Source organism: Calonectris borealis, chromosome Z (genome assembly GCF_964195595.1).
Source record: "Calonectris borealis chromosome Z, bCalBor7.hap1.2, whole genome shotgun sequence".
NCBI lineage: Eukaryota > Metazoa > Chordata > Aves > Procellariiformes > Procellariidae > Calonectris > Calonectris borealis.
In genome coordinates this window covers 20,273,026-20,284,707 of record NC_134352.1, presented here as the reverse complement: position 1 = coordinate 20,284,707, position 11,682 = coordinate 20,273,026, and the positions used below count along the sequence as shown (strand labels likewise).

The window sequence follows — 11,682 nt, the reverse complement described above, 5'->3', positions numbered from 1 at the left end:
GTCCTTTTAAAGTTTATACCTAACTACTGCAACAAATCAGCATATCTTTGGATTTTGTTACATTTCTGCAGTAAATCTTAACTCCAGAGCTAATCAAACACCATTATTATGTGGTGACGCAATGCAAGGAAGGCAGCTGAATCATAATTTTAAATTCTCAGTACCTTATCAAACCGGCAGAGAAAATAAACACATACTCAGTTTACTCTGAGTAAACTCTCATACTCACATACTCGCTCAAAGTGCACTGATATTGAAGAATCTAGCATAAGAGACAGTAATGTTTTGGGCCTGCTTTGATATTTAAAGAAGAATATGAAATATAGCGACCACTAACAATGGGATCAAAGAAGTACTGTAACCACCTATACACACATGGACTAGTTTTGTTTCAGTCCTAAGACGAACAGATCTAATTAGCTACAAGGAAACCGGGTAAATGTCTTGAACCATGCCCTGAAGCCCCATAGCCCCCAGTGCTGACAGTGAGTCCCTATGGGCAGGGCTTTGGTAAAGCCCTCGGTTTTACAAAATGCCAGCACATAAGTCAGGTACCAAAGTTAAGCCCTAGATTAGTCCAGGTGGTTCTTTGACTGAGGAGCTACAACTGCAGATATTTTACACCTCTTGAGAAAAGGCGATCTATTTGTGTCAGTCATCAATTAAGCAAGATGATCATTAGGTGTTTCTGCTCATGTGCTAGGTAATGTGGAATCAGTAACCACCACTCTGTGCTATGCCTAGGAAATGAGTTTTTACTACAGTCGCCTGATGAGAAATCTCATTGCACTCAGATGCACTAGTGTAGGCAGCACGTGGGGCAGAACGGAAAACACCAGGAAAGTGACATCCCCTGCAAAAAACAGTCTGTGACCAATCTATAGTCAACGGTGTGCATTGTACGTTTTAGTTTGGATCAGGAGTGCACTTTTGCAGAGGATCTTTTCAACACCCCCACTTACTGTCCTTTGGTTCTCAATGCAGAGAGGTCTTGCCATGCACAAACTAGATTCCTGTCAGACGAAACTAAACCAGAAGATGTGTTCCAGGAGCATGTCCAGCACTCTTCAACTGCTAGTGGGCATTTGGTCAGCTGGACAGACCACCTGAAAAGCACACAGTGCAGATATCAACTTTTCAGCACCAACTATTGTGTCTACTGCTTGCTGACGCAGTCTCAAGCTGAGAGGCTCAGCGGCAGTAACAGTGTAGATGTAGCAGTGCAGAGCTTATCCTCCCTCAGGCACTCCACCAGAGCTCTGGGCTGGCTTTGCAACCAGCACCAAACCCTCTGTGCAGGTGCTGTGCCATATATCCAGAAACACAGCACTGCTGAGTTTAATCATGTGTTTATATAAGCCACGGTCAGCCTCCTGCTTGCAGTATATCAGTATCTACTAACCATTTTTCTTTTGTAAGCTGCACCTGGGAGGCCACAAATTTCACTGTGTGTTACAATTTGCAAATTTTCTAGGGACTGTAGCAGCAACACCATCTGGGACAGGTCCTGAATGCAAACGATTTTTGAGCAGAGAAGGTAACAGGTCAGTGCCAAAGGTAAAGCAATTTGCTAGACTGGGATCCCTCTTCCCTGTCTTGGTAGGCAATGGCTTGGGAAAGACATTTGCCTTTGACTTGTTTGGTGCGGCTCCTTATTGTTCAAAGCCAGCGGTACTGACATGGGTACCAAGCGGTCCACCTCTACTGCTAACGCAAAGGAAACTAGAAATATTACAAGTGCCTTACAGACTCCTGTTTCTCCTCAGCACATTAAATACCCCAAAGATGATACACTTTCAAAATCCCCTGAATATCTACTGTTTTGGCTACTTCGCCCACTTGTGGGATCTTCAAGGAACCCTCCCGTGCACACGGACTGGCTGAAGTCAAAAGCAGGGCTACTTAGCCCCTCACAGTTAACTCCAGCTCCTGTTTAGCGAGGCTGAGCCCCCGAGGAGGCCACACGGCTCCCCACAAGGAACGGGCACCATGACCCCCCCGGCATTTGTAACCAACCCAAACCCAGCCAGGGGTCCGGGGCTCACCCTGGCACCCCCCCGTACCCACGAAGTAGGAAAACCCGCTCGGAAGAAAGCCGCGGAGTCTGAAGGCAGGCAGCTCCCACCTCCCCTGGCGCCCGCCTCAGCCCAGGCAGGGTCCCCGACAGCCGCGCTCCTGAGAGGCTCCGCGCGCCTCGCCCCTCCCATCCACCCTCCGAAGTTAAGCAGGGCCAGCACCGGCCGCAAGTCGGATGGCTGATCGCCCCGCCACCCCTTCGGCAGCCCCCCCGCCACATGGCGCGGGAGGAGCCGCCCGGCGGCGGGCGCAGGCGCCGCAGCGCTTCGCCTCAGCGCCATGGCCCCCGGGCGGCTGGCGGCGTTCCTCGGTGCTGTCGCTTGCCTTTGCCTCCTGGCCCCGGCGGCTGAGGGCTTCAAGAAGAGGGGACCCAGCGTGACAGCCAAGGTGACTCTCGGCCGCGGCCGGGGCGGCTCCGCTGGCCGGGAAGCCTCCCCGGCCGCCGGCCTGAGGCGAGTCGGGATCGGTCGGTGGTGAGGGGGCTGCGGCGTCTCTTCAGCGGACCCCCAAAGACGGTGTTTTTCCTGCCACCTCCGCGCCCGTTGTCGGCCGTTACTGGGAGGGTGGGGGCCGCCTGGCTGCATTTTACCCCGGTTTTATGGTGTAAAGCTGGGCCCTGGCCGGCTCGCTCCTTCCCGGGCCGCATTCCGGGCGGAAGGGAGGCCCTTGAGGGGGTCGGGTTTGGGGAGGGCTTGGACAAACGCCTTAACTTTCCTGTTTTATAAGTGGTTTGTTTTTTTTTTTTTTAACCCCTTTGGGCATGTCCCCTTTCTGTAGGCGCTGGCACACCTCAAACTTGCAGTTAGCTAAGCCTGCCTCTGGCTCACAGAAGTGGTAACTTTAAAATTCGTGATTACATCCTTGCTTCTGCGGTCGCTGCTGTCGCCATAGGCAGTTTGGGGCTGCGTGGTGGTGTCCGCGCCGCGCTGGGCAGCGGGGGTTTAACTGCTCTGGGGTTCAGTTGTGCTGTACTTATTCCCACACCCTCTCCCCCCCGCTTGCTGAAGCTCTTGGTGTTGTGAGCTGTCATTTTATTGCCCCCTTGTTTCTCGCTCCCTTGTCGTTCCTGCCCACGACAAGCTCGGGCACCTGGTGTGGGTTAAAACCTAACCCTAACCTCGTCGCGCTTCAGAGCGTGCTGCCAGCGAAGCCGTGGAGCGGGAGTCGGCGTGGCTCGGCGTTGCAGGCCTCCTTCGTAGGCAGGACATGCTTTGTGCCAGAGGCACATGTGGTAATTACAGATGGCACTGCCCAAGAGATGGACTTGCGGGCCACGCCACCTGGCAGCGGGATGGGAATGCACCTGGTTATCGCAACATGCTTGCATCTCTTTCCAAAAAGTTTTTGCTGGTGCAGGAGGTGGGATGTCTAGTCTGGCTTTGGATAAAGTAGGGATTAGAAGTTTCTGCTCCCAAGTACCTTTCTACCTACACTCAAGAGCAAGTGCTGTGTTCGTGGTAAAAGATGCCTGCACTCGTGAAAGTGACAGGGCAGGGCAGGGGCAGAGCTGCTTCCTCTGGCACGGCCTCAGCTTCCTAAGCCACAGGCTGTGCCTTTGTCTCTGAACTTCATTGCCACCATTGTCTACAACTGTCTACAGTTTCACTGCCATGGACTTCTAGTCTATGAATTTAATTTTTTTCGGGGGGTAAATCTCATATACTTCTGTGTCCAAATAATCTTCTGGCAATATATTCCAGTTTAATCATGGATAAAGTACTTTGCTTCTTAGACCTTCTGCCTGGGATTTCATTTTACGCCCTTTCCTGATTCTTACACTGTGGGACATAGAGAATTGCAGCCGCCAATTTTCCTTGTCCAAGCCAGTCATAACTTCACAGAGCTCATCAAATCACACCAGTTTTCTCTCTTCCAGCTTGCATAGTTTTATTTAATCTTTCTTCATATAAAAGGTACGCCAGATCTTTGAGCATCTGTGCTGCCCTTGTCTCTACCATTTTTAGATTGGTTTTATCATTCTGTGATAGAGAAGCCAGAATTACATGCAGCAGTCAGAGTGTGAATGCACAGTATAGGTGTATACCATGGCATAATTATGCCCATCTCTTGTCCTTACCCATTTTTAATTATTTCTAACATTCATTTTCCTTCTCTGACCTTCACAAGCCCAGAGGCAAACTTTTCATCAAACTGCTCAGGGTGACTCCAGATGTCTTTTCTGAGTGCTAGCCAATTTAGGACCCCTTGTTCTGGCTGTATAGTCCTCTTCCACATGCAGTATTTTGCATTTGTCAAGAGTTCATTTGTCATTATATTACCTGGTCTCTAGGAATCATGAGATTTTTCTTTCACGGTCAACTTTTTTTTCCTTCCTCCTGAATAACTGAATACTCTTGGCCATTTTTTCATTTTGATATACACCATCTTGTGTAAATTATATATGAATGTGCTCATGAGAACCAGCCACTTTTACTGACTTTTTCATTTCAGTCTTGAAATACTTACTGCAAATTGTAAATAAGATTATATTATATAAATATCATATAAATATTAATAAGACTGAAAATTTGTAATATTTATTTTCTTAAGAGTTTTTGGTGAAGAATCTGGCCAGATGTTTTTTGAGATTTGAGGCTGCTGTGTTGACCAGCTCACTAGTGTCTACATTCTTACTGACTTTCCAGAGAACTTGAGGAAATACGCTTAAAAGAACATGGCTTCTTTATGCAAAAATGGCATCTAGGGCTACCAGATAGTTCCATATTTGATTTCCTGGCCAGAAATATGCACAGACACGTTGTGTAGTGCATAATTAGGAAGCGCAGAGATTTCAAAAAATCACCAAGCGTGTAGCACAGGTACGTGGAGTGCTAACAGGAAGCAAGGAACATACTGTTTGTTCACAAATGCAGAATAAGCCAAAGCAATGCTTTTTGGAAGTAGCGGGTTTGCTGCGTAGGCGAGCAGCTCTGCCACGGATGAAGCCTTCTGGATGAGTTAGGTTTACAATATGGGATGGACTTGTCTCCATGTGCTCTGTGAAGGTGTTTGGTGCTACTGCTGTCTGGGTAATTTTTTGGTAGCCTTGATTGTGTTACTTATGTATGCTTAGACATTTCAGGCAATCCTTCTACTAGGACAACATTTCCAGGCAAAATAAGGTGCGTTTAGAAAAGTTAGTGAAGGTGTGCTGTTAATACTTTCGGAGCCACATATCTAAGAAGTAGGTTATTTAGTGCCAAGGAAATGAATGAGGTGTATCAAAAGGAATTTTATTTTCCTTATAGAGCTTTTATAGTGTTAGCCAAAAGTTCAACAGTCAAAACCACATGGAAGATCAAGAAATGGTAGAAATGTTTAGAAGGAGAGCGTGAAAGAGGCATTCACATTGGAGAGACTGTGGTCATTTATTATCGTTATTGGACTAATTTCTTAGCATTGCAGACAAGTAATATTTGGTCGAGTGCCACAAGGAACAGCAGATACCACATCATAGGAATACACATTGCTGTTTCCTAGAAGTTGTAATGGTCTTCATGTAACTTTTTCAGAACTTCAAAATGCCTCATTTCCTGACAGCTGTTCCTATTTTCAGTAATTGTTAGAACATTTTTGCACGTTCAAATATGCATTCATATATTCTGAACTATATTAAAATGCTTTATAACTCATTTGCCTTTTTGAAGTTGCTTTTTAGCAACATCTACATTGAAGCTTTTAGGCAATCAACTGAATGATGTAGCCTGGTTATTTCTCTATCAGGTTTGAATTAGTATTTAGGAAAGTGACTCCTTGCTTGAGCCGTAGGATTTTCAATTTGTTTGTCAATTTAATGAAATTTAGGCTTTTGCCTATACTTAATCACATACATACTAGTGCCTGGAACAGTGAATATTATGAATGGATAGCAAACTATCATTTGTGGGGAGTGTCAGTTCTATAGTTTCTTGTTATTGTTCACCATGCTGGTATAGCATCATTGTTCTTCCTTACTTTCATATTTGATCTTTTCCATGCAGCTTTAAAGACACGCATGTCTGGGAAAAATCTTCTTGAACACTACCTTCAAACTTGTGATACAGCAGTCTCACTGAGCCCTTAAAAGCAGTAAGAATCAAAACATATAGTTCTCAAACAGTTTTCAGCATAATCTGATTTTGGTAGCTCTGAAAGGATTTTTCTTAAGCAGCACCCTCAGGAATTGAAGGATACTATTAATATAGACCAGCCAGAAGCAGGTTCTTACCATCTTACACTTTCAAAAGCTTGGCCTTTTTGTTGCGCTCATGTTTGTATCACTTTTGTTCTCTTCACAAAAATGTTCAGGTGTTCTTTGATGTGAAGATTGGAGACAAAGATGTTGGCAGAATTGTAATTGGATTGTTTGGAAAAGTTGTCCCAAAGACTGTGGAGAACTTCATTGCGCTGGCAACTGGAGAAGTACGTTTGCAGTTTTCTTCCACTGTGTACTCAAGTTTGCATTGGGAAGTAAATATTTGTTTCATGCTGTTTCAATTGTGAACTGTAGATCTTAATTCAGTGGAGACTGTGCAAGAGTGCCATCTCCAGCTGTGTACTGGTGTGTGTCTTTTCAGGTCCTTAGGGCTTGTACATCACAAGATGCAATTATGAGATGTTGGATATCACCCCTCCAGTCTGTCCCTGCCATGCAGATCTAGTATGTAGAGATACTGTGGTCAGATACCGGTCAAATAAAGATAATGGCTTTGATCACCTGAATAATACCTGCTTTGTGGCAGTGCAGCCCAGGTGCATTCACCTGCATCTCAGTTTAATTTGTTTCTTGCCAGTGTTTGTCTCCAGTGGTGGTATATTGTGTGAAATCTGGCCATTCACTACATGCATATTTCCATATGACTGTACAGAACTGAATGTGACATTCATTTAAAGAATTATTTCATTTTCTTAGAGAGGATATGGATATAAAGGAAGTAAATTTCATCGTGTGATCAAAGACTTCATGATTCAAGGAGGAGACTTTACAGCTGGAGATGGATCAGGAGGTAACATGCTTAGTATCTTCCAGGTTCCCTTTCCTTTCTTCGAATGTCTGCTGAAAAGATGGGCAAAATAGCGTATGCCCTCATTCTTTCAGCTCATACAAATGAAAAAAAAAAACCCAACATTTGTTTTAGAGCATCTAGTACTTTTCCAAACGTCTTGGAACATAAGCTGCAATTATTTGGATTACCTAATTATAAGTATGTGTAGAGCTTCCTTTGTCCTCAATTTTTGCAGATAGCTCTTTTCTGTCTGTGACTTGTCCCCATTCAAGAAGCATAGCTTTGTGTGGTGGGCTGGAGCCACGTGATCAGCTGAGCTGCTCCTACAACATACTGTCTCCAAAAGATGGATGTCTCCACCCTTGCCCTGCTCTGGCTTTGCGACAGCACTCCTTCCCTGAGGCACTCATTGATTGCATGTATATACGTGAACCAATTCAAGTCATCCAGCAGAAAACTAATCCGTGATGAAACAGTGAAAGCACGTGGCGGGAAGGCAGGTAGGGAAGGAGTAGGATGTCCCCTCTGCCCTCAGCTCAGCCAGTTCTGTGGAACCTTCTGAAATGTGCTACGGGAGGGAATTTCAGAACAGGGGTAGAGAAATTTGAAAATGAAGGTCATGCCTTCGCCCCTTTTTTTTCTTACTAAATTTAAAACCATAAACTTACTGGTGGTGTGAGTTCTGGCTGTGTGTATCACATCTCCCTTCTGAGCCTCCAGAAGACCAGTTCAGTCCACTAAGGAGGGCAATCGCAGTACAGCATCTCTTGCATTGCATGCATTCTGGCTTCTGATTTCTTCTTTTCCTTTACACACACATTCTTCACGTGCTATGATTTGAACTGTCTGCATACAATGTTAGTGATTTCCCCACTGGGACAGAATGGAAAACACACATTCGTTTTCCTTGCAGTGAACAATAGGGAAGGCTAAAATACCAAAGACAGAGTTTTAGCATTAAACGTAGGCAGCGTTTGTTTGCCTGCTAATACTGTTTATTGGGGTAGTATCTGGGATAGCAGTGTTGGGAGCGGTGTCCCCATTGTGCTGGGCACTATACAAACGATGAAACAGCCAGCCTTCTCTTTTCAAAATGATGGTGGTTTAAACATGACTCAAATGTTTTCTCTTCTGAACTATTTTAGAAACATCAAAATCCTTATGTAATGATTGTACAAATCCACACTGAGTTTTTTAGGCTAACTTCCATTTGGTCTTCATATATTTCTAAACATATCTAAAGCAGTTTCTTACTAGGAGGAGAAGTTGTAAAAGTAAAGACTACAATTGTCACAAAACATGGCAACCTTATTTTTAGTGGCCATAATTGTGTAATTTAAATTTGTTGAACAGGGTGAAGTATAGCGTTCTTCAGTGGTGTATGTAAGTGGGAGTTTTGAAGGTACTCAGCTTGCTTGTTAAATTCAAAGAATAAAGCTTCATCAGCTTTAAATATTGTCTCCCTATATGTGGTGTTTTAGCTTATCTTTTTCTTTACACACAAAATGCTTTTAGTTATGGAATCACTGACGATGGAACAGAGATGTTGCTGTGCTTACTCAAACAATGAATGTTCAAGGCCTGAATTTATACTTTGTTTTTCCCCTTTTTGAACAAAAAAAGGTTTTTATTTATTTGACTTTTTTTTTTAAAGTTTGCTTTCTTATTTTGTGTCATAGGAAGAAGTATCTATGGAGAAAGGTTTCCAGATGAGAACTTCAAGCTGAAACACTATGGAATTGGATGGGTTAGCATGGCTAATTCTGGCCCAGACACGAACGGATCCCAGTTCTTCATCAGTGTGACAAAGCCTTCCTGGTTAGATGGAAAACATGTAGTATTTGGCAAAGTCCTTGATGGGATGGTAAGCTAAAAGTAGTGGCAAGATTAATCCAAGCAAAATCTGGACAAATTCTGCCGCATTATGTCTGTGTTAATGTAACGTACACCAGTGTGGTTCAAAACCATTGAGTGTTTATCTAATACGTACATGGCAGAAAACGATTGTGAAGAGCCTGGAGCTGGATGATTTAGGACTGAAATAGCAAATGGTGACTGCAGAAATGGAAACTTAAATCATGCCTTTGGCTTTCACAGCTATTATTTCAGACCACTAACCACTGAAATCAACACTGACACCTTTGCAGATTACAAATGGAGTAAATTCAGGTCCTGCTTTCACTAACGTTGTTAGCCATGAAGTAATTGTATTTCTACAAGCTGAAATCTAATTTTGTAGCATGTGCTAGTTATGGATAACACTTTCACTGATAGGATTTTTAAAAGTATGTGAATGTGAAGTATACAAACACATATATTCGGATCTGTTTAGAAAGAAAAAAAACCATCTAGTTAATTCCCTCAAATTGTACACAGCTGCAAAACTGATAAAAGGCCAAATAGAATTTAGGTTTAAAAATGGTGCTTCCAGCTGATGGTACTTTTAGTAGTCTGGTTTTCATTTTAAATTACTCCATTTATTCTGTGTTTTGAAATGAATGGGGGAAACATGAACTGCTGCACTGACCAGCTCTTTGAGGAGTTTGAAAACCTCATCAGAACACTTGCCCCCAACTCCCACATTCATATTGAATTCAATTCTCATGAGCTACAGTAGTAGCTGAAAATTTCTGAGGAGGGACTTAAACTAAGTTTTAATTTGGTTAGATTAATGGACAAATATCCAAAGCCATGTAGTCAGTATTCCTAACTGAATTTTGTCCTTTAAAAATACTACTTCAATTGCCTAGTGTGAGGCTGGTAGCTTACTTGTACCTGTCTGATTGGAGGGCATGGACCATCCTTAAAATCTGTGTGTGTGTTACACTAAAGGTAAAAGCAGTTATTTCGTTTCTTGAAGCACAGGTATGCTATACGATTAGAAAAATAATTACTGCTCATCCTTTATCATCTCTGGATTCACTCTCTGCTCATAGGCTACAGATAGACCTTGTATGTGCTAGGTCCATCCGCTGAAGGGATATTTTCAGTTGCCCCTTCATAATATTTTTGTTGGCTGAAAGTTTTTATAGAAGGGCAAACAGCCTTCCATGTGCTTCTGTCTGTGGGTGGGTTGCAGAGTGGCACAACTATTAATGTTGGGGAAAAAAAAGCATGTGGGAACTCAACAAGGTAAAGGTCTTTGTTCAGTAGTTGGTTAATAAATAGTAAAGCTAGGAGCACTTAGTTGTTAACCTGCTACCAGACTTGAGCCACTGGAGTTTCCTTGGCTAAACTGAACTTTTTTTTTTAACAGTCTGTGGTGCACTCGATAGAACTCCAGCAGACAGATGAACACGACCGGCCCCTTCAGGACTGTGTGATTGTGAACAGTGGCAAAATAGCTGTAAAAGAACCATTTGTAGTTGAAGTAGGCGACTGGTGAGACAGACAGAATGGGAAGTAAAACTTAATCACTTTTCTTTAAGGCCTGTTTATGACCAATCTCAACTATCCAGTGAGTTTTCTCTTCAAAACATATGAGGCTCTATTTAGACAATACTTATCATTTGCCAAATAGATAAAAGATGCGACCATTTCTGTAACAACTTGATGGAGCTGTCACTCCTTGAACTTCAAGACATCGCCCACTAAATCCTAGAAAGTCTTCCATGAAAGATTTTAGAAGTGCTTCTATCTTTTCAAGGTTTGAAATACAGTAATTTTGTTCTCTTCGGAAATTTTTGTACTACTTGTTTCTGCCTTTTGAACTGAAAATACTATTTTCTGTAACAGTATGAGCATTTTTAAAAAGGAAAAAAAAAAGTAAAATACACAAGTGTTTTGAGTAAATGAACTTTAATTTCAAATAAATGCTTAATGAAGAGCTTTTTTATTTCCCTCCCCAAAGGCCTTTTTTCTCACCTCAGTTGATTCTGCAAAATATGCAGGGAGTGCTGCTTTCCAGGAAATGACATTGTAAGGTTAGAACAGGGATGCTAAATTTCTCTAATCTTAACACGTAGATAAAGTCCCTGCTGTCTTTCAAAAAACTACAGTATTCAGATACAATCCTGTAATCAAGAAGGAGCAGCTCTGTCTGTTGTTAAATAAGATCATCAGTTAGAAACTGATTAAAACAGAAGAGTCCTTGTTTTACAGCACAGCGAATTTTGTAACACCTAGCTAATGTTATTTATGATAAAGCTCAAATGCTTTTTCTTGCAGTTTTGCTGTATGTCAGAGATGCAACTTCAGGTTCATTATTTTTGTATGCCGCTTAAATAACTCTTAAGCTGACAACTTAACTGGTAGCTTTCAAACAAGGTCAGCATAAGGTACCACTTAGAGACAGCTGTGTTTGTTAGGCTCTTTAATGAGTTATGTAGAACTCTAGAGAAAAGAGATGTTTCCAGTGTTTCAGAACTCAAGACAGAAGAGCCGATGCCAAGATCTGATGAAGGATTTGTCCACCTGCACAGCAGGCGGCACACCACTTTGTAGTGACTAGTTTCCTGAAGGGTGTCCTGGAGCCCACATGAGGTACCCAGACTCGGAGTGGTGCAGGGGAAGGGTGAGTACTACAGCACAGAGCTTGTCAGTACCGACTGGCACCCCCTCGCAAGGAAACAGGAAAACGCTGTGGGCAGGGATTTCCCTCGGGTCCTCCTGGCACATCATT

The 11,682-nt window shown here is 43.1% G+C and overlaps 1 protein-coding gene across 1 annotated transcript; it reads left to right on the top strand.

Annotated features, from left to right (window-relative positions):
• Positions 1-2,294: 2,294 nt before the first annotated feature.
• PPIC (peptidylprolyl isomerase C) lies at positions 2,295-10,839 on the top strand. The gene is given in 6 exon segments (XM_075138457.1): positions 2,295-2,345; positions 2,347-2,463; positions 6,364-6,477; positions 6,968-7,061; positions 8,741-8,925; positions 10,318-10,839. Coding segments are annotated over 6 exon segments (690 nt in total). The 3' UTR covers positions 10,447-10,839.
• The last annotated feature ends 843 nt before the right edge of the window (positions 10,840-11,682 follow it).